We start from the raw sequence: 24,122 nt of genomic DNA on the forward strand, positions 1-24,122 counted from the left end.
TGACCCCCTAGCTACGATACCCGGCGTTGCCCGTGATTTTTCTATATAGGGTGATTCCATAGTTCCCCTTGTCGTCTTTTACTGGCGAACCGTTGATCCCTAAAGAAAACGTTCTTCCAATCAGAAAAGTACCAAATAACTTTTAAAACTCAGCTGCGTCATTCATGCGGTTGTGCAGTTAATAAAGTAAAAAGTTGACTTTTTATAGGGACACCCTGTCCTCAGGAAACGCAATTAGAAAGTTGTTACCCTGTCTCTGTCCAGATGCCAACAAAGAAAATTCCACGTTTCTTAGTGTAATATTCACCGAGATATTTGAATTCAAAAATCGGAGGAAAGATGGGAAAGAACAGAATTAACTAGTGAGCAACGCTTCTCTGTAATCTCATTTGTGATTTTTTTTTTCCTCAAATTTTTGAATTCGAATATCTCATCGAATATTGCACTTGGAAACGTGGAATTTTCGTTGTTGGCCTCAGGAGAGAAAGGACAACAACTTTCTAATTGGAAGTTAGAACACAGGGTGTCCAGATAGAAAGTTTTTTTTTTTTTATTTTAACAACTATTCAACCCTTTGAAGCATGGTATGTTTTTGTATGCGCGCGCATCTGGTATTATTTGCAATATATTTATTTGTGCTATTAATATTATTATTGGTATTCTTCTTTGTTTTTCTGTATTGCAACGTGCTGTTTATGTTTGTTTTTTACTTTTATCTTCCCTCCACTGTAATTGGGCATATGCGTGTTGTATGAGCTTATAAATAAATAAATGGCGTATCTCAGAGGTGAACACGTTATTTGGATACTTTTTCTAAACGGAAGTATTCTTCCAGGATCAACGGTTCGTTTGTAAAAAGGTCGCTCGCGAGGGGGAATCGTGGCATCACCTCATATAGCAATGAAGAAGTAACAAACCATTTCGAATGAGTAAACATGTCTCGAACGCATTGTCTGGCAAACACGGTAACCAAAATAAACCTTCAAAAGTCTCAAACTCCGGCATTGTTAGTACTGCACCACCAATACATGTGCTTTCGAGCCGCAAAAAATTTTAATCGATTCGTTGATAAACAAAATTCAGTAGCACGTATTGCCCCAGTAAAAAGAGGTATCGCACGTAATACACTCTGTGTGATTTTTCACAGTCACACGAAAAGTAGCGATACTCTGTGAAAACTTCATCATTTTCAATGGTCAGGTGGTACCAATTACCAGTATTACTAGAGAAAGAACTATAAAATATGTGGCGAATTTAAAGATATATATTTCGAGTAAAATATTTAAAAAATAGCTGTTTCAAAATCTCGGGAATATCGTTATAGAGGGGGTTCCTCGTAGTAAAGGATATGGTTTTATCGATTTAAATTGGCCTCTTATCTCCTAGTTCTACTGACTTTCTTTACTACCCACGGCAAGATGTCTTTTTTCCAACGATACCACTTTTGTTTAAATCGGCGACTGACATCTCCGTAGTTAGTGAAACGGAAGCATTTTTTGAACTTTTATTATCGGTTTCTTCGATTCGGTATGATTTCATGCTTCTGTCAACGCCCCCTCAACACCATTTAGCCACCTCGTCAGGCATTTTGTCTGTTGTGGCCTTGTATTTGTATCTGTACAACATATGAGCAGTGTTTCACGATGACGGGGGTAACGCTTTTATTGTATACGCAATAAAAAAAACTATAATAATATAAAACCATTTGTTTCGATGAAATAAATCTTCCAGATGTGTTTTCTTTTGTAATACAGCGGGTTTTTAAGTATCAGTTTCGTAATTATGAGATTTTTGATGATGTGTGCTGTGTGTATTTAAATACGTATACACTTGTCTAGGGTTAAAATACTCGTACACTTTTGGCGAGTTGAAAAGACAAATCGGGATTTTGTAGAGCTGCGTTTTTCGTCCTATGGTCCGTGAAGATCTTCTCTTGGTTCTCTAACAGACTTGAAAATGTAATTTTAAATAAATGAAATCCCAAAGAAATAGACATTTGATAATTTTTGTCCCACCGCTGTCATTTTCTGCACGCGAGGGCTAATTAAACCGGGACGTACAACTTGATAATTATATCCGGTAAAATGTTTCGTTTACACAAGTACGGTGACCACCCATCACGTTTGGTCTAATAAGACGTATGGTAAACGGGTATTGATGGAACGGGACAAATCTGTTTTTATTTCCTACATAATTGGCTACAAAATATTCAACCGTTCCAATTTTTTTTCTAATTATAAAACGGGACTTTCCCCACTTTTTGCTAAAATCCTGCATTTTTCTTGTTGAGCCATTGCGAGGCGTTCGAATGAAACTGACGAATGTATATCACGAATTACTTTTTTTAATGCCCAATAGGTTTCATTGAGAAAAGAAATCCTCCTCAGAAAAAAAATTTGAATTCCGTCAACTGAAAGAAACCGATCAAGAAATGAAGGAAATTGCTTTCTTTTTGTCATGCATTTACCTTCACTATAGAAAGGCCATTGCAAAAGTAACTCCCCACGTACACGAGTCACAGCGAATAATACGGACGGATTACGACAAGCACGGAAATGTTTGTAGGATTGGATTAGGAGAAGGGAAGAGGCAGAAGAACACACTCTAGACCCTACATAATCTTGCAAGATAATAATGATAACCTCACGGTGGGGGGGGGGGGATGAGTTTGGTTACATGGCTTCAAAATGAGCAAAAAAAAATTTCGATGAAAAAAAAGATAGGATTATCCAAAGTCCCGATAACTATAAATGAATTTTTTCCCATGTTATGATATTTGAATGTTTCGTTTCTTGGAAAAGTGATAACAATACCTGAGTGATAACATTATCCATGATTTTAGTAAGCGTAGTCGACTATATATTAAATAAAATAGAGAAATTTTAAGTAAAAATTCGGCGCAAAAATTAGTGGCTGCAGACTATATTGAAATGTTGGGAGTATGCATTATCTCAAAAACTATATCCAATGCGGCAAAACCAACAACAGCTCTTGAACTCAGTAGCTCCAACGTACCCTAAAACCGTTAAAATTTCCTCGGGAACAGGAGAAAAAAAAATTCTATCGAGCAGTGAAATCAACCGTATAACAGTTAAGTAATTCCAATTAGTCTATAATAATTCTAGAGTTTGCATTCCTAATAGCAGAAAACATTAAACAACGATACGATCGACGTATCGATGACCGTATAAAGAAAACGAACGAAGTTCATAATCGATGATGGGGGGGTGAACGAAATAAAGCGTTTCTTCATTCTCAGTAATTAAGCGATTTAACCTCCTTCTGTACAGGATGTCGAAATCCCACTTCGTAAAGCGAATCGTGTAGGAATTCGTACTTATCACGTGAAAAATAACTCCTCGCGTTTAAAAATATAAATGAATAAAAAGCCGGAAAAGAAGAGAAAGAAATACGTATTATTATTATTGATCGGGATCGGCCATCGCTGATGATCGCTTAACCGACGGCCACCACCGACCTGTTCTCACGTCGCTTTGTGAAATAGTGTGTGTGTGTCTCTCTTATTCATGTCTGTTCTTTATTTTTTTCATTATTCGTCGTCGTTGGTTTCCTCTTTCTCGAAAACCGAGGCTTCCTTTTTTTTCTTCTTATAAATATTTTTAGAGCTATTTACTTCCTGCCTCTCTCTTCCTTATCCTCTTTTTCCCTTTTAAATATTTATTCATCCTTTTCTAAAAGCGATATAAAAGCGCTCTCTTTCTTTCTTCTTTATATTTATTTTATCTCTTTTTTTTTTCCTCCAGCCCTATTTATTCAGCAGTATGTGGGGGTGGGGTGGGGGGTGCTTTCAGTTTTACCAAAATACTTTTAAATCCCTCGCCTCGAAAAGTTACGCGACTAAAATTTCCCGCTATCGTATACTCGCGCCGCACACAATTGATAGACGGACGGCGCGACTTAAATTCTCATTAGCACACCAGGCGGCGCGACTCGACGCTCGATTACAAGACCATCCATCCATCCTACCATCACCATCCACCTCCTTAAAGGTTGGTAGGTAAGGTAGCAGCAGCATCTCCTCGAGATTTTTCCAGGGAAGGAAAAACAACGAAATAAAGCAGCAGCAAAAAAAAAGCCAAGAATTCGGGCAGGAAGTAAGTAGAGAGAGAGAGAGAGAGAGAGTGAAGTGTGAGAGAGAGCCCCTAAGCCTCGGGCGAATGTGTAATGTCTTCTCCGCGATATTGGGCTTTGGCAACCAATAGTTTTGGAATAATCGCGATGGGGAGGGCTTTTCGACGACGGCATAAAATATGGCGTCCCGATGCAAAAATCGTGAGTAACGTCATCTGTCATAGCCCGAATAATAAAACAACAAGAGCCAAAAAAATAACTTGTGTGTAACTTCCGCTGCCGCTGTACTGCTAATGGTTTGTTTCTTGAGAGAGAGAGAGAGAGAAATATATATAAAACGAGGTAATCTTTGGAAACATTTCCATTTTGGCGATCGTCGATACACGAAACATAACTCAAGGATTAAGAGCGGTTGTGGACGCTTCTCTCTTCGCAAGATACGTTTTTGATCTGCAAATGCACCGCCACACACCGCCCTCCATCCGCCATTCAGTACCTCGCTTACGCGATCGTAAGATCGAATGCAAATTTCTCGCGACGATTTATTGGCCCGATGCACCGATACATCATCTTTAAACCTGAAAATAGAAGAAGAAACAAGAGATTCTCTCTCTAAAATGAAATCGATGCGAACGAGATCATTTCTCGAGTACCGACGATTGCCTTTTTTTCCCCCACAACTACAATTTAAAAGCCATATATAAGTGTGTACCAAGTTTAATGTTTAGGAAATGGTATAGAGACGGAAAAAGTTTTTCTTCGATCATCATTACCGCGGGGGATGATGATGCAAACGAGTCTCGGACAAACTTTCAGCTACTACTACTTTAGCCTTAATCTCTGGGATATATGTCGAGCGTTATTTAGAAAAAAATCTCGGTTTATGCGTCGTGGACTTATGAACGGAAAATATCTAGACTTACAAGCAAATATATGTGTTGATTCTTATGAGCGGAATCGCTTTCTCTCGAATTTCCGTATTGGGTATTAATGCCGGTGTGACAACTTCAGGAAACAAGTAGTATCAGAATGACTTTTGGAACGAAGCTTCCTTTGGAAAAAAGACGGACGTTTCACTCATAATCGAACGCGGTGATCTCGAATCAATTAAAGTGATCAGTGCCGAGTGAGTTCGTCATTAGGCTGAGAAACACTTGGGGCGTTCCGAATAAATCCGGTATTTATATGTGGTAGCTGTTCCTTCTGTTGATTTCGTTTTGGAGTGTGCTTTATGTGCATCTCTCTCTTTCCCGGTGCCGTTTGGTTTCCCTGTGTTACAATAATCGCCATGTTAATCATTGTACACTTACGTTCACGTATTCAAATAATACCGTGAAGCAGCTTTTGCGTCACTCTCTTAAACATTTACAAATGGAGCTCCGACTCTAGAAATGGACATTTTTACTCGTACTTCGAGGCACGATTTTACTGCATGAATTATGAATTGTGTGTCAGTGTCTGCGTTTTTATAAATGCAGTAAACTCTCGATAACTTAATAATCAAGTAATCCGGCGTTTTCAGGCGGCGGATTTTCTTTGAGCATGGAACAAGAAAACATGTCACTGAGCAGGTCTGTACGCAGAAGTTTATGCAAGCCTTTCCCGTTGATCGTTGTTCGAAATACTAAGTACACAGGGTCCAAATCTCCGGCAGTGTCACAGGGTGGACGAGAAGTCCTGGACACACTTTAAAAATTAATAACACGAACTAACCAATTGACATAAAAAGCGTGGTGTGCACCAAAATGTTTATCGTGGGCCCCAGTTTTTATTTTAATAAATTTAAAAAATAATTCAAATTTCACTCACAGGTGGTGCTGTGGAACGAGAAAACTCCACATGAGACTTGAAATGCAACACAAACAGTGCGTTTGTGAATGTTCATGACAGTGCGCAAACTGTCATGAACATTCATGTTGAGTATATATACATGGTTGAAATATGGTAGTTTTACGTGAAGCAAATTGTCATTAAAATGAATTATGCACTGTTTGGGCTGCATTTGATGCGATTCATCGAATTTTTCGTTTCGCAGTGCCCCCTGTGAGTAAAAATTTCTATTGTTTTTTTAATTTATCAACAAAAAAAACCTCTAGGCCATAAGTGGTTCTACAGTCGGTCCCGAATTAATAAAATAAAATCCTCTGGAACCAAAATTTCTCCCATGGAGACAATGTTAAAGTTTCCCGCAAAGTTAAGAATTGAATAAAGCCTACACTGGAGAGCGTGGGCACTAGCTTTGAAGAATCTAATGGTATCTTAAGTCGTCTTCAGTATTTTATTTTTGTTCTCTGTTGAACACAAGAGGGCGCTAACTTTCTAAATGAAAAGAAAAAATCCTAGGTACTGTTATATCGCGCGCGTTGTAATATAATTTTCATTTCATTCGATGCCTGACTTATTCAGAAAGCTTTATTATAATATTGTTAACGATCCTTCGTCAGTTTTCAATTAGCAAACTAAACTGACGGAGTGTTAAACACCAATGGAATCATTCCCCGCAAAATCGAATATTATGTGCTGGAACCGTCGATATCCGTTTAAAAAAGTGTTTTAATGAAAACTGTACCGCTTTTTATGTCAGTTGATTGATTTTTTTATTAATTTTTAAAATTTGTTCGGGACTTTTTCTCGTCCACCCTGTATTATGTTAATAAGGCTTTTTTAACAAACTTGATTCGGCACACCCTGGTCTGATTTGTGCCGGATTATCGAGAATCTACTGCATTCGAAAAGTTATTTGAATGTTAATAATGTCGTGAGTAGATTCTCGATAATGCGAATTCACTCGCACGCTAGAACTTGACATTTCCCATAAGTGTGTTGTACTTGATATATAGCCAAGCAGCCGTATGAATGCATATAGTGACCGAATCGTTTTTTAAATATCTTTTCAGGTCTGGTTCAAAAATCGCCGAGCCAAATGGCGGAAACGGGAGCGCAACGCCGCGGCCGAACTCAAGAACGGTTTCGGGACGCAGTTCAACGGGCTGATGCAACCTTTCGACGACAGCTTATATTCCGGTTACTCCACGTACAATAACTGGGCCGCCAAAGTTCCCAGTCCCCTGGGTGCTAAGAGCTTCCCGTGGCCGGGCCTCAACTCCGTAAACGTCAACCCACTGACGTCCGTCGTGCCGAGCCAAGGAGCCATGGGCTGCTTCAACGCGTCCTCTCCGCAAGGCATCACGAGCTCGAGCATCATGCCAAACGTCAGTATGCCCGTCAACAGCCTCAGTAATCCTGCCCCTCCTTGTCCCTACGCGGCCCCGACGCCGCCCTACGTCTACAGGGAGCAGTGTTCCACTATGACATCCAGCATAGCCACCCTCCGGCTCAAGGCGAAGCAGCACGCGGCCGGCGGGTTCGGATCCTACGGCCCGATGTCCCCGAGGCAGACGCCGACGCTGTCACCGTGCCAATACGCCACAGTGGACAGGCCAACCGTCTAAAAAAACAACAACAACACTAAGCTGACAAACAAAATATTGAACGAACTCGACCAGCCGTTCCAAAATAACACGAGAAAAAACGAAATTGAAAACAAACAAACAAAAAAGCAAAGCAATCTCTACTCAACGTCCGCACCACACGAATATACAGTAAAATATGTGTACGTGAACGTCCCGTTGTTCAGAAAACTGCTGTCACGGCCACTTGGATCGGAGATGCGATTCACAAAAGACACTTTGGAGTCGTCACGGTCCAAGTGTGTGTGTGTTTTTGTAGCTGCATCAGCAGACAGTTCCTTTCTTTGATACGAACTGGTGATGACCAACAAAAGTCTCTCGATTTGCACAAATTCGGCGCCGCCAAATTACGATGATAATAATGAAATCGCGATCATCAAAAAAAAAGGTAGCCGTTCGTTTTCTATCTCTTCTCTGTATCATTTTGCACATTTCTCTGCCCAGAAAAAGAAGGTGCAAATGTTTCCTAAAGTAGAAGTGAACAAACAAAAAAAAAAGAAGATAATATTCATCAAAACACCATCATTTCCATGTCCACTAAAGGAGGAACATTCAATTTCGAGAGAAGATCATCATCTTCATCACGAGAAAAACCGCGAGGATTATTAATAATCACCCGCGGGATATTCGATTAACATTAAAGTCATTGTGAGAGAGGGGAGAGTGCGTGAGTGAGTGCGTGTGTGTGAAATGATGATGATGATTATGACAGCGTCACCACCAAAAAAAAAAAAAAAAATACCGAGGTGATCGTTGCCTCGAAATCTGATTCTGATGAATAATACCGTGTGAAATATACTAACTGTAATGTTGCACATAAACATTTTTCCCGTTGTTTGTACACGAGTCAGTGCTTTTCATTTGATCGCGGCGATTGAATCCGTTCGAGGTGCAAAAAAATTAAAATTAATTAAAAATATACTTTTCTTTTTTACGAAATTGCCTCCATCGGTCAGTTTGTTGAATTGAAATTCCTTTCGCGGCTAAAACATGCGCCAAATCACTTCGACGTATGCATTAATTCTCTCCGTTCTTCCCAGAAATACAGCCGGCGCCGCTTATTAGAATCACGGATAATGCTATCATTTGGGTACTATCATCACTTTTGCCAGGAACGAATCGGACCAATATCATAATATGGGGAAAATTCCTTTATAGTTATCAGTACTTCGGATAATATTGCCATTTCCCATCAAAGGGTTTTTTTGCGTACGCCCCATGAATTTGTTAGTGTTAGTAGACATTCATATCCGAACCGGATTTTTTGGGATATTTTATCGTTTGGTTACTGTTATCAGAAACCCCGAGTTCCGATGTGATCGCATTAAGCGACGTAGACTGTATATTCATGTGTTCCCCCCCCCCCTCATATTAGATACCTTAATGAAGATACTGTCATCTTAACACATGGGCCCCGCCTGCGAATTTGCTTCCAATTACCCAGGAGCAGCCCCTCAGAAAAACCACCTTTCCCGGGGTGTTTCACGAGGACCCTTTAATATCTTAAGACGGCCCTGAATGAAATCTCTGACATCGATGTTCTAACGTGCCACTCAAGAAAATCAAGATTTTGAGAGAAGTACAAAATTTTTTTTTTTAAAAATGCATGCCCGGTTAAACTTATTTGCATGGCGTGTCGGGCCAATAGATGTTTCCAGCCCGAGTCAAGTTTCGACCCACCCCATAAACCACGTGTTCACCACAAGGAACACTCAAAGCACAAAGAAATAAATTCAATCTCAATTCGCTATGATCGGTAAATGGCAAATTGTTTATCCTGTCCCTCCCCTAGACAGAATGTCAATTTGTGCGTTACCCCCTCCTCCCAAACAATGAAGTCTTATATAGTAATTTTGTCAGCAGAATTTGATAATAATTATTTATAGCAACAACTTATTATTAAAATACTTATTTTTAGAGCGGCATTGTAACATATTTACCGATCATAACTATTGGAGTGGGGGGGGGGGGGGAGGTGAGTTTAATATCTCATTATTTTGTTCGAGGGTCTTTCTGAAACGTAGCTACAATCCCGAACGATTCCTTCAGCGATTGCCTATCGATATTCTCAAGAAATCAACCCGTTAAAAAGTAACAAACACTGTAATTATCCGCAAGTATTCAAAATTAAAAATATCTAGTCATCATTAAATGCCGCAACTCGTCATAATTAGTACGTGTTTTACCCTCCACTCAATAACCAGTCGAGATCATCGTCTGTAGCATTTTTTTTCTTATTGCACGAAATTCGAAGAATACTCTTCGAGGGATCAGCCGATACATTAATGGCATTGTCATAATAAGCAAGGTCCTCGATTGCGTAAAAGATTCCCTTATTTTCAGTGGACCTTATTTAAATGGGCCTGATTTCCGCACAAAATGATTCAACCTCTCTGTAAAGTAAGAGAAAGTACAGAATAGCAATAATGCAGTGCTTCCCCCTCCCCTTCCCCCCAAAAAGCATGATCGAAATTCCTCCCTCAAAAAAGAATCGCCAAAAAACTAACTGACCTCTGGAAAAAAAATTCGGCCCTTAAGTTCCTCTTTTTTCTAAGCTGTCTACAGTCTTAACTACCGATCACGAACCTTCAGCAACATCTGAATTGAACGGATGGAGAGAATTTTCAAGAGTCTCTGCGTCAATGTACTGTATTTGCTGCAAAATCCCACACACACACTGTTCCTAAAATAGTTTCTCCAGCAAAACACATTCTTGTAAACTCAACGTCATATTGTTCAGTGAAAAAAAATAAGCGAAATTTTTTTTTCTCTGCTGGAGCAGGGCTGGAATTACGGGGAGGAAGGGACAGAGAGACTGCCCGGGCGGCAAGCTTTAGGAGCGGTAAATTTTAGCTGGGAACAAAATCAATGTTATGAGCAGTTGGGTTACATGCTTACAAAAAATTAGCATATGCACTTAATAGAAAACCTTCTTTAGTGTGAATGTCAGAGCAGATTATTATTATTTTTTTTTTTGGTCTCAACTTTTCCCCCATCCCTTCAGTGATGCATTTCCAGTTGCACAATTTTCTGATGAATTATTACGGGCAGGGGCATGGGCTGGATCGACCCTTGAGAAAAAGGAGGCACAAAAACTTTCTTTCCTAGAAATTTGGAGTTACCACCCTTCAAAAAGCATTTAAATTAACATAAATTCGTTAAAATACTGTATAAAAGGTATCTTCTTCCGACATTTTAATTTCTCAACAGAAAAATTAAAAACAATTCCAAATTTTTAGTCGGCTTTGGGCAGGGGACGAGCCTTCCCATGCCTACGTCTCTGGTTATGGCTTTAGACAGCTCTGAATAGGTATATTATATACAGAACTTCAACTGTGTACACCCTGCACGTTTTTTACCGTAATAACTCATATTTTTTGCGTCTCTGTCTCCGGGCTCTAGAAGACGCCTCTGCTCTAGAACGAGCTGCTCCGCACCGGTGCTCATTAAAGTAAACATTTCCTGATTTTTAGTAGCATTTTCTTGTTTCGATGCTTGTTTTTTCGTGAAATATATTTTGACCACAGCACTCACTTTGGTAACCTCTATGTTTTGATAGTGTCCGAAGTACCGCGCTTTCTGTTCTTTTAAATCTTTCAATTTAAATGTTCCACTATACACACCCTTGGTGCCCCCCTTCTTAACCCTCCATTCGAAGACCCTAATGGGCCTACACGAGCTCTCGCAATTTTCAAAATTGCTCCATATAGTTACCACTACCATTTTAATACAATTAGCATGTGTTTGTCTTTACTTAAAATTGTTACGTATTTATAGACGGTGAAAAACTCTATACAGTACTTCTTAGAATAAGATTGTTTTCTAAAGAACAACAATGCATTAATCGATTGGTTTCTTATGACTTTCCCCATTATTTGGTTTATTCGACCCTCGGTTATGACTGAAAACAACAAACAATCGTAATTACGTAATTGTTTTCTACTGACGGAAGTTTTATGAATTTCATGTCTTCCAAAAACATGCTTCGTTTCAAATTCAGGCCAATTCGAGCGACGTGATTTGTCGAAGGAAGAATCGTCTTATAATAATAATTACGAGAAATTATTATATAATCTTATAATAATTATTATAAGGATAAAAGGTTACTAGCACAAACCCCCCCCCCTCCCCCAACAAAATAGGATAATAATGACAATGGGATGCGCATTTCCCCAATATTTGGTGGAAGAGATCCTTCATTCGCGCGTTTTAATTAATGAAAAAAAGGGTTTTGAAAATGAAAAGCACTATCTAGTGAACTTTCATCACATTGTTCTAATAACATATCTGTGTGTACAAAGAGAAGAAAACAAAAAAAATGTATCAATAAAACATATTCGTTTACGACGGTTGTGTGTATCTCTCGCTTCATTTGTATGTGATTGATTATGTATTTGATGACGTCACCACCAATAGCGCAAATTGTTCATTTCTATATTCCGAACGAAAAAATAATGCATTTCGATTTTTTTCGGGGTTGAAAGGCAATATTCGCCTACGCCTAAATTGTGTGTAATGTCGCTTTATGCACAAGCATCTGTATTACTGAAATTATGCGAGATAAATTTCTCACTTGTGATAACAGTTGAATATCGATAATCTTGGCTAGGATGGAAATCCTACGACTTCTACTAAATGCAATGGGGAATGCAATCCTGCTTATTTTTGACATTGAATACAGTATACAAGTACACAGACCACAACAGGCAAAAGGCTATTTATATTTTGAAATGGGGATATCGAATGACGAAACTTACACAAACGCAACAGGCAAAATGCCCAACGAAGTGGCTGTGAAAAAGATGCCCATAACAAATATGGATGTCATATATAACCAAAATTAAAAACGCAATTTTAAGAAAATAGACCAACACAAGAGAGAAATGACAAAAATTGCGAAAATATTAGTAAAGCAAACTATGTATATTACTTCACCAAACACCAATTCTGGCCATATCGCTATATTGCAATTTACCGAGTTGCGTTGAAAATGAAGGTACCATCTATCGGTGGTTACCTCAAGCTCGTTAGGAAAAATATCTCGTCTACGTTTTTCCCCGGGTTCGAACCTAGGACCGTGACAGCGCGGTGATAAACATTTTACCACCATGTTACTCGGGTAACCACCCGATTGGCATTACATTGTGCAGTAGTCAAGCTCAGTTTTTGTAATCATTTGAGGCATAGCCTATATGTTCAACCCATGACACGCGGGACAAATGTGGCCCTCGGAGTCATCTGATGTGACCCGCGAACTCAAACCTAACCGTGTAAAAATAAACTAAGTAGCCATTTAATTATCACTCGTGACCAATCGCTCCAGAGCACACTTAAACGGCCCGTGGCACATGTACAGGTCAATTAAGTGATCAGTACGACATTTACAGAGAGACCCATGGAGCATTTACAGTGCATTTGAGTGATTCTTGACACAGTTTAACATCACCAAGTGACCCGCGACACATTTATAGATCACTTGAGGGATCTGTGGTGCATTTACATAATAAGTGGTCCATGGTACAGTTCCAGATCACTCGAGTGACCCGCGACACGTTTACACATAACTTAAGTGGCCTAAGACATATTTACAGATCACTTAAGTGGCGTATGCCGCAGTTCCAGAGCATTTAAGTGGCCCGCAGTGCAGTTCAACATCACTGAAGTTACTCGTGGTACTCAGTTCTAGATCACTCAAGTGGCCAACGGCTCATTTTCCTGATCACTGAAGTTACTCGTGGCACTCAGTTCTAGATCACTGAAGTGGTCAACGGCTCATTTTCCTGATCACTGAAGTTACTCGTGGCACTCAGTTCTAGATCACTCAAGTGGCCAACGGCTCATTTTCCTGATCACTTAAGTGACCCGCGGCATATTTACTGGATCACGTATGTGGCCCGCGACACGTTCTCAGATCAATGAAGCGTGGCCCGCACTCTCTCGTAAATGTTAAGCACCCTCGACTTTTTTAAGGCGACTCGATAGTTAACGCGATCACGAATTTATGAATTTATTCGACGGAATTTCATGATTTTTGCAATTTTCGGGATTTTTCGATGATTTCGTGCAAATTGTATGTTCGTGCAGGGAGTGGCCGCCTCTCAATTTCATTTCGTAAACAGAACAATTACATCACAAATAACCAATATTCGATACAATAACGATCATTTCGATGCTGAAAAAAGAAAAGAATAATCCGAGGTTTGATTCGATCTTCGCCATTTCTTTGCTTTAGTGCACGTGATATACATACCATTGAAAAGAATTGTGCGGTAATAAATTTCCAAAAGCGGTTTTTTTTATGGTTCTTTCCGATTCCCCCATAAGTCAGAGATGCCCAAAGGAGGGCGAGATATTTCGGGCGGAGGCGATTATAGTGAATGTATCCAGAGCCGCAACTGGGAGGGGGGGGCAGGGTGTCCCGGGCGCCAACTGGAGTGGGCGCAAATTTCATTCTTTCATCTCTCCTTCAACATTACAAGGGGACGCCGAAATATGTGCAGCCATCTAGTTGCGGACCTGAATGTATTAATGAGGTTGCGATTCCCCATCGGCGCGTCTCGGCACTTTAGAGATTCCGCCAAAGTGATCCGAAATCGGTCGCTCCTCGAGTGAGATCTTGGGTTTTTCGAGTCGCGTGCACCAGTATCGGAAAAGCTTCGAGGCGCAAATGCGAACCGATCTCCCCATTAAAAATTCTCGCCACAGAGAGCAACAGGCCTACAACGATAAATCATTCAATCACACTGCACTTCACTCATAGTTAGGAAAACTGGTGGCATACTTCACGTCAGAAACATACTTCACGTCAGGTTTCACTACACGTACACGCACATTCCAACATGTACGAATTCGTTAGAAGCGCCCAGAGGAATATGGAAGATGTACATGTGTGGTTTAGTAGTAGTATCAGAAAAGCACCCACGAAGCAACTCTAGCTTGTGCCCAAATTCACACAAGTAATAGGTCTACGTAGTATCAATAATAATGTATTGAATATAGTAATATATCAAACCATATCCTATTCAAGTTACGAATAAATTCTAAATTGTTGCCACTTCTTACGCGCTAAAATAACAGAACCGAAAAAATAGCAAAAATGAAAAAAATTTCAATCACTGATACCTCGACGAATTTCCATTAAATGGTTACGGGGCGAATTAAACTTTTTGGTATAACTAATAGGGAGAGCTGCAAATTTTAATAGTTGGCAAATCCTTTCTGATTTAATGCCGTATAAAAAAATTTCATTTTTTTTAAATATTTCTACCTAATTATCATTTCTGAAAAGTAAGTCGATATTCTCCTTATTTTGTCGACTACTCTTCATAGTTTTAACTGAATTTTAAAACATATCTGGACTCTTCTCTCTCTACCCATTTTTTCCCCGTCAAATAAAAGAGCGGTCATTTCACAAAAGAAACAAATGTTTTTTTCTGAATTTTTTTAAAGGGCTTCTAATCAAGTGTTTAGTTAAATTTTGAAATGATAAAAATTTTATTTTTGCAACACATATTGCGCTAATTTTATTTTTAATATGTGTCCAAATTTACCAGAAACTGATACCGAGCACGCCTTCTTAATATGATCACATCGTGATTCGGGGGTTTTTGATAACAATAAGTGATCGGTAACCATAACTGAAAGAAATAAAAAACGAATACGATGACCCCTTATATACGTAAATGAAAACGGGGGACACACAACTGTGTTTTTTTTTCTCACATAGGTGTTTGCAGAATGCTCAATCGCGCCGGTTTTTTTTTCATATTGTTCTAAACCAGGATATTTTTGCTTTAAGCTAAAATCCTGCATGTATAATTACAGCTCAGCCATTACACGCGAGGCTATCATTATATATATATATTTACGAATTTCGATATATATTTTTAAATGTATGGTACATTCCCCCCGGTAGATCCCCTGAGAAAGTCTTTCAACGGGTAACTGCGAAACTGACCAAGAACTGAAGGAACCGCTTTTTCCGCACATTGCGTTTGTCTCGACTATAGGTAGGCCAAGCTGTTGCAAAAGTAGCTTTGTGCATACATGGACTATAGCAGCTACTACTGCCCGAATAATCATTGCGAACGGAATTTGAAAACGTTTGTAAACAAGGGAGGCGGAGGAGGATACCTTCAGGTACCCTACATAGTCTTGCGGGCTGAAATGATAACTTAATTAATGATCAACTTTAAAAAATTTATCTGGTTCAACCTTAGCTACAAAATTCGCAAAAAGTATTTAAACAAAAAAAAATTGATAACACAAACCGAAGTCCCGATAGCTAAAATGAATTTTTTCCCATGTTATGATAATGACCCGTTGCTTATTTTTCTAAAGTGGTAACAACATCCATTATCTGTGATTCTAATATATAAGCAGCGTCTATTGTATAATAAAACCTTTGATTAAAAAATTGTCTTTTTTTTCAGCAGTTTCCGTGGAATTTTCTACCGTGTAGAATCCGATTGAATGAAGGCGAATCTACATCGTTTGCACAGATGATTTTTGGTCAATATTTGTTCATCAAAGTAATGAACTAGATGTCACGATGCGTCTGAGCTAAGAAAACCAAAATTAAAACATTTTTCCTCATACATTACACAGGATGTTTCAAAAAGAATCACCCGATTTGAAAGCGTACATTACGAAAAACATTGAACACATTAGACAGACACTTAAGATTAATGTTATATTACATGGGTAATCATAAAGTTCTTTTACAAACCAAATTAAAGGTGCTCAATATGTCCACCTTGGGATGCACAGCATGTGTCTATACGGCAGTCAGATTCGTCCCAAACTTTTGCGAATATGTCTGCATCCACTGCGAGTGGATTTATATGGACTACGTGCAAAACTGTCGAATGCGCTCCACATTTTCCTCTGGCATGCGGGGACGACCAGGGGATTTCCCTTTACACAGACAACCCATGTATCGGAATTGTTCATACCAGCGGTTCTCAACCTTTTTTGACTCACTTTTTAGCAAAAAAATTCCGGAGCCCCGTAGACCAATTTTTTAATTATTCATCAAAACTACTGATTTATTTTTACTATTTTTTTTTTAAATATTTATAATATATTTTTTTTAATTTTACTGTTTTTCCTCGAGTGGTAGCGGAGTCCCTGGAGAGTGCATCGTGGAGCACCGGTTGAGAACCGCTGGTTTATACCATCGCCTAATGCTCTGAGCCGTAGGAAGTTCAACACTAGGGTATTGTCGACGAAAAGCACGATGAACAGTTGTTACGGACTCACACTTCGCGAAACTTAGAACACAAAACGATTTTTGTTGTGAAGTCGTCATCTTGACAAACACTGAAGTAGCGGCCGAAGAAAGAGCGTTAGCGCTACCTATCGGCAACTGCGTGAAACTCGAGATTTCCCTCTTTTTACCTATACATTATTCGATCAAAACGGATTAAAAGCTGAATAGTTACGATTTTCTTAAATCGGTTGATTCTTTTTGAAACGCCCTCTGCTTTCTATTTCAACAAATAAAAGAAGAAAAAAAAGAGATGTAAGAGTTAGCGTACAAAAAAAATACACACTATACATGGGCTTGATGCACTAAAAAACCAGCCACACTCGCGTCATAATTGGCTCGTGATATTTCAGTTTGAAGATTTTTCTGTCCATTATGTCGTAGAGCGCGATTTAGTTACTGGAAGATAGCGGCCTGGTTACTTTCGCTTTCGTGAGCGAAAGCCAGATTTCGAGAAACTGTATTGCTTTTAAAATGCATAATCTATGCTAATGACATAGTGACGCCTCGGGTCTTGCAAATTTTCCGACTAATGAAGATTCCTTTCTTTCGCGATATTTCTACGTTGGCTAACGAATACGTATTCAGCTCGCGGACATTTTTTGTTGACATCGATGCACGGGATCACATGGCAAAGCAGCTATGCGAGCTGAATTTGCGCAAAATCATCATCAGAATAACTGTGGTTAGAGCCAGATTAATTTCTGTTCACCTCACAAGTACTCTTTCCTGATATGTCTCCATTTCTCTCCGAAAAATCTTTTTAGTTATTTCATATAGTAGAATAAATGATAAAGAAAACGAAAAATGCATTAAAAAAATAAATGCATAGACTTCAATGTTTTCATCGCACACGTTTTTTCAATGCAAGGTTCTTCGCATCAAACTGAACGGCCTAGGTTCTAGGAGATTATTGTACCGATCTGCATGTATGAGACAGAGAAATGAGCAGACCCAGGGCCTCAACATCAAACAAAAACTAACTGTACGGCCCAGGTAAATCATCCATCCGATTTTTGTTTACTTTGTATGACAGTGTTTCCCAACCTTTTTTACACCATGCCCCACCAAAGAATGTCTCAAATCCTGATATTCCCCCCCCCCCCCGGTGAAACTTCACAGCTTCATAAGAAAGGCGTTCGTGGCATTCATTTTACTGGCACGGGGCGTCCGTTTATCTTATTGGCACAAATTTTCCGTGGAACACATAAATGTTTGATTTGTCACAAACATGTCTTTTTAAACAGACACCGTTTAAAAAGAAATACGATAAACATATTGGGGGTAAATCGAGAAGCTGTCCATGCTGCTGTATTTTAGTAATACGTGGCATCCATATTTGTTACGGGCATCTTTTTCTCGGCCACCTCGTTGAGCATTTTGCCTGTTGTCCCCTTAGAGCGCTTAGTCCACTGAAAGAGAAAAACAACAAAAAAAGAAGTCAGCGAGAAATTGTTTAAAAATTTGAACTAATGCAAAGAAAGGAAGGGAGCTCGGAAGGTTCCAAGTCTTCGTAGAAAAACTCAAATTGCCCTCTTGTGGGGCGTGGGCCCACGTTGGGAATCGCCGCTTTACGGAAAGATTTCATTTTAATATAATTACGTAATGGAAACAAAAAGCACGCGGAAGTTAATTGCCTAAATAATTGTCGATGAATTACGATGGGAGCATACCGTTCGCAGATTAACGACGGCGAATCGAAACAAACGAAAGCTTTGTTGACGTTTTGCTGGGTGGAAGGTACAATTCGCCATCCCTTCGATATACTCAATCGAATACAGCTCACTTTTCTCGCCATAAGTCACCGCAAAATCTCGCTCTCTCTTTTTTTTTTAAGTGGCTCGTTACGTTGTTACGTGTATATTACACTATATTTGAATGGAGTAAGCAGGCACACGGAAAATTAGGACAGGGGTGGGAGAGTCAATCACGTCTCTGCGCAAGTAAAGCGAGCAGTTGATTTAACGCGTCACATCGTACGTAACATACAAGTGGCCAAATCGAAGCGAAAAGTAAACGATCCGTAATCGGCTACCGGAAGAAATCAACAGACTTCGTATACAGTGAATGCAGCCGAGCGATGTGTAGCGAATGATCCGAAATGAGAGCAGCATCAACCGACCAGAAATGAATCAATCCGCCCCCGAGACCCCCACTCTCTCTCTTCCTTTGGGATTGCGCATATAATAACAACCGACTGCGTACCGTGAACTTTTTCCCTGAAGCAATGTCGCATACGCCATCGTCACAGCTCGATGGCGCCTCTCGCGCAATGGCATTTCCGAAACAAACCCTAAATGACACTTCGTCTGCATTGTTCCCTCTCTTACCGTATGCGGACAAATAACGAAGACCGAAGAAAAAGGGGCGAGACTTCGTGGTTCCGACCCAATCACGATTCGCGAACACGTCGATTTTCTTCATGCATTTTTCGAGGATTCTCAAAACTGAAAAAACATTTTCGTCAAGATAAATTCAAGGAGGCGCCGCACCAGTGTTAGTTGGTCTACACGTACGTTAACAAATAAAAATAGCTCGGTTGCTAGAAAACCAAGGTGTGCGACACTCTCTCATTTCTAGGAGGTTCGAAGTTTAGAACCAATTCACGAAGAAATTAACCCTTTAAGTGGCGGAGCAGCAAAAACTACACCACCTCCAAAACACCATACCTTTTTTAATCAAGTAGGCTTTCTTCCGATTTTCAGCAGGTGTAATGTAGGGGAGGACATATGTTTCGTATTGAGAAATCCCCTCTATACATATATAATATCTGGACTTGTCAATAAGAGACTTTTAAAAGAGGCGAGGCCCTCGTCGATGCCGCTTAAAGGGTTAAAACATTGCGAAGAAAATGTCTTTTTCGTCCTTAGCTATAGACTCAAAAGCACTTGAAGGGCCAAGAACGTGATTAACGATGTTTCTGGTTTGCAGGTGGGCTAATGATAGCGCAGGTCCAAATCTGGTGTGTAGGCATAGATATACGATCAACATAGACATAGATATGTTACTACCAAAGCCCGAAATTAGCCAATTCTTGACGGGGCCGGTGGTCCCTGGCGAAAGTTCGATAACAATAGACACATGATTCGGGATCATCGTCACGTTGACGTATTTTTTTTTTTTTTTTTCTCGTGATAATTATGTTCGCGTTTGTTATGGCAACCCGTCAAAGTGCAGTTACGATGCAGCAATCATTTTTATCTTCCAAAATTTGGCGAGAAAAACTATACGTTTACACAATTATTCTTAGTTTACCTCCCAAATTTCACTTTTTTTTCTCGTCACATGGAGCTAATTCAATACAGTTGCTGTAAATAGTCCTGCATCACACGTTGGCGATTAAAAAAATGGATTTGACACCTATCGGGCTACCTTACATCAGCACCTCGAGCTTTGGCCAGGGATCTCCGGCCACTTCGCAAAATGACCATAGTCCGAATCATTTCTGCAATTCGGAGTTTGGCCAAAAAGCTTTGCCAATTCGCGAAGTGGCCGGCCCCGTCACGAATTGGCCGCACTTCGGGATTTGACAGTAACAGATATACGATTGGTGATATTATAACTATGTGTGTGTAATCATGTGGTGTTGTATGCTTCGATACTTTTCTTAAAGAACATCATTCCTGGACAGCATTTGACCAACGGACCACAGGTTGTACATCATGCATGAGCTTGGGGTGTACCCCTTCGGTGTCCTTAACGAAAATTCAGTCTTTTAGTCTTTTTTTCTTTTTGGTCTAACGAAGAAAAGAAGTTTCACTTATAAAATTGTAATTGCCTTACGAACAGGGGTCGTAACTTCGGAAGCTGTCAAAGGATACACTCCCTCCCCCCCCCTCTTTATAGTAATTGGGCTATTCAATAGGGATGAGCTCTAACCGTGCAATCCCAAATTGTTGGCACAGCAAATAAATCTGCAACCGTTGACTCTTTAGATACATACTTTCAGTTACAAAAAATTCCAAATGGCGTGCGATCGCTTAAACTCTCAAAATTTGTGAGCGGTGGTTTTCATAAAACAGCAAAGAAATTTACTTTCCATACAGTCCCCTTGTGCTAAAACTTCCAGTTAATGAAATGTAGATCCCGCGCTCTGAAATGTCATAGAGATGATGTGATACAGTGAAACCTCGACTCGATATATATATATAAATATGTATATACAACGATATTTTTTTTCAGATCTTGTTTGGAATTATTTGGAATTCCCTATGTCTAATGTCAAACAAATCTAGATACAACGATATCTTTTACTACGATAAATCCCTCTACAGCGATATTAAGAGATTTGAAAATTGCTACAACGATATTTTCCTATATTTCGCTCAAAATAATGGCGAATTTAATTTTAACTTCGTCACTTGCTTTCGTTTTTTCGAGGACGTCTAATGACATTGGCGTTTTGCACCAATGTCAACCTTTTTAATGAAGCTGTTGATGTTGTTATACTCTCTGTGTTAGATACCAAATTGCAATGTGGTAAACCTCTTAACATGGGGCAATGCAATTACCCGAGTTTTGTCAATAAACTGATTACAATTTTCCGCGACTTCTAAAATACTTGAAAGCTCAATTTTCTGGTGGTACTAACATCGTCGATTTAGAAAAGATGTCAACAACAGCATAAATTTGGTCGAGCAGGATGATAACGTTGCCTCTCGATATAGCGATAATCCCTCTACAACGATTCTTTTTTTTGGTCCGCGGATTATTGTTATATCGAGGTTTCACTGCATATGGAATCACTGTGTTGTGGAAACTTATCACTGTGTTGGCAAGCAGCCAATGGTTCAAAAGTTGAAATTTTTAGAGACTATATATACGCAAAATAAAACAAATCCAACCATTTTAATTATTTTATTCACAATAAGTAGCAATTATATTTTTTGGACATTGAAATTTTTATAACATGCAATTTAGTTTACGTTTCGCAATTCGTGAACCACACCCTCAATCATCGATGATAAATGTTGGAAACTTCAAAGTCAAATATCTCCGTTAATATTGCATTCAAAAATGTGAAATTTTCTGTAAATGACTTCTCGGAGCCGCATTCACATTTCACTTTTCGGAAGTTTTAGCACATACTATCGCTTCCCCCCCCCCCTTTGGAAATTTGAGACATTTTGAGCAAGCGCACGTCATTTGGAAACTTTTTGTAATTGAAAGTATGTTTCTAAAACCAACGGCTGTAGAGATATTTCCCTGCGCGAAAAAATTTGGGAAAGCCTGTATATAGTGTTAGGTGCTGTTACCATCTAATTTTCGGAATAAGAATCTTCAGAAGGAAACGGAAGTAAAAGAAGAAGAATCGTCGAGTGAAATTCAGTTTTAGATTCGGAATAATCGAATTTCGCTTTCGCAGTGGAACGAATATAAAAACAAACGCGGAAATAATGAAACTTTTTGCTTCGAGAACCGAGATAAATAAATAAAAATAAAGGAGGCGCGCAAACACACACAACCTTTGATTGGAAAATAACAATTTGTTTTATCATCGTGTAGTCGTAAGTGATAGCCCGTCGAGCAAAATAGTTGTTGTTGTTGTTGTTCCAATGAAGAATAATCGTTTCGGTTCTACGGAGAGCACCTTAAAAAGAAAACAATGACTTTCTTTTGTGGTATTAAGGAACGCGAAGGCCGTGTAAGAGAATCGATCCGTTGTTCGCTGGCGTCATCCATTCTAATTATCCTCCAGCAGATTCCTCCACGATATAAACAGACCGACCGAATGAATGAATGAATAAAACGCAATATTCAACCGCAAATTTTTATTTACTTTTTCCTTCGACGGTATATCTAGGAAAAACGCTATGGCATTTGCGTTACAGGCAACCGAATCTCGGGGTGGCGTGGTGGCGACCGATTTTTTGCCACCATCGATTGCGTATGAAACAGATAGATGCCAAATGAAGTTTCGTAGGGGGGAAACGCACTCGTGGCCATTCTGAACAAATTACATCGGCGAAAAAAAAAATTTATACGGAAATTTAAAAGAAATAAAACTACATTACATAGAAAAATATCATCATCCAATCCGTGGTTGATAGAATCATATGCGCATTCAACTTCATATTCATCGCAACCCCTACAGGCCAGCAGATGAATTTACGAAAACTTCACCGACAGCATGGGAACAGATATCCTCTGAATATTACGCCGAGGTCAACTCGGAAAGGACAATCATCTGGTGTCCGCCGGGATTTGAACCAGCACCTCCTACGGATAGAACGTCTCCGTACGGGTTGCCAAGTTCATCTGTAACGTCATTAAGACTATCTAGCAAGTTTGTCACATTTTGAACCACAGCATCCTATTTCGTTTCTTCTTATTTTGACGTTGAATCTTCCTGTGGTTGGCTCACAAATGCCTCATGGTGTTTGGATGCGGGGGCATAGAAATCGCCAATTCTGATCCCGATCATTTCTTTTCCGCACAACGATGATATGCACGAGCAGGGAATCTTTTTCACTGAATATTCTGAGTGAAAATGGACTATTTGCTGACTCTCGCCGACAAAATTAACCGATGGAAAAATCACCGCTGAGAAAATCCACCGAAAACAGTTCGTCCCCAGTGACTGAATAAACGAGCGATTGAGCAAATGAGTGAATGTGTAAGCCAATGACCTAATGAGGTGGTAACTGAGATATCGAATAAGCCAGTGAGTGAGAGTGACTATATGAGTGGGCGAGTGAGTGACCTTGAAAAAGTTTTTCCCCTACAAATTCAGAATTAATGTGCTGCCATCTATAGGTGAAAGTACCTAGCCAAGTACGGTATTTAGCTTTAGAAAAGCATCGCATAAAATTAAAATTAAATAAATAATTCTTTTTCTTAGATAAAAACTCTCAGAAAATTTCCCCACAAACGCTAACCCCCCCCCCCCCCATTCACCAATTTTAGCCAATTTCTCCCACGAGGTACCAGCACCGACACCAATTCAGATGTTTAATCTATTTATATCCACACACCAGTCTTTTATGCTCCCTTGATTCCATTGTCATTGCACCTGAATTTCAGGATTATTTACCAATCAGCAACGACGTTTCATTTTTAGTGCACAAAAATCCTCCCTAAGAGCTCTCGTCAGAGGCGTTAACCGCAATAACCAATCTGAAGCTGAACTTCCTTTTCTTTCTTTCAAACCGAGCACAACTCAGGTCTATCACCATCTATCGGCGATCTAGTACCTAGTGAATTGTGCCGGAAGTGTAACTGTGCGTGTACCTAAAAGTTTGAATGCGTATGTAGTGTTGTGTTTGATTTTTCAGTGCCGCCATTTATATTCC

General features: G+C 39.5%; 1 protein-coding gene across 1 annotated transcript in view; it reads left to right on the forward strand.

The window, feature by feature from the left end:
- Positions 1–11,874, forward strand: part of LOC149069359 (pituitary homeobox x-like) — a 97,866-nt gene extending 85,992 nt beyond the window's left edge. The window contains exon 3 of the mRNA XM_089249827.1: positions 6,990–11,874. Coding sequence (XP_089105953.1) covers positions 6,990–7,544 — 555 coding nt within the window. The 3' untranslated portion in view covers positions 7,545–11,874. The remainder of the gene's footprint in view (positions 1–6,989) is intronic.
- Positions 11,875–24,122: the final 12,248 nt, after the last annotated feature.

The sequence above is a fragment of the Pholcus phalangioides genome, unplaced genomic scaffold (genome assembly GCF_987345545.1).
Source record: "Pholcus phalangioides strain wild (caught in Gottingen) unplaced genomic scaffold, Ppha-v1.0 ptg000022l_1, whole genome shotgun sequence".
Taxonomy (NCBI): Eukaryota; Metazoa; Arthropoda; class Arachnida; order Araneae; family Pholcidae; genus Pholcus; species Pholcus phalangioides.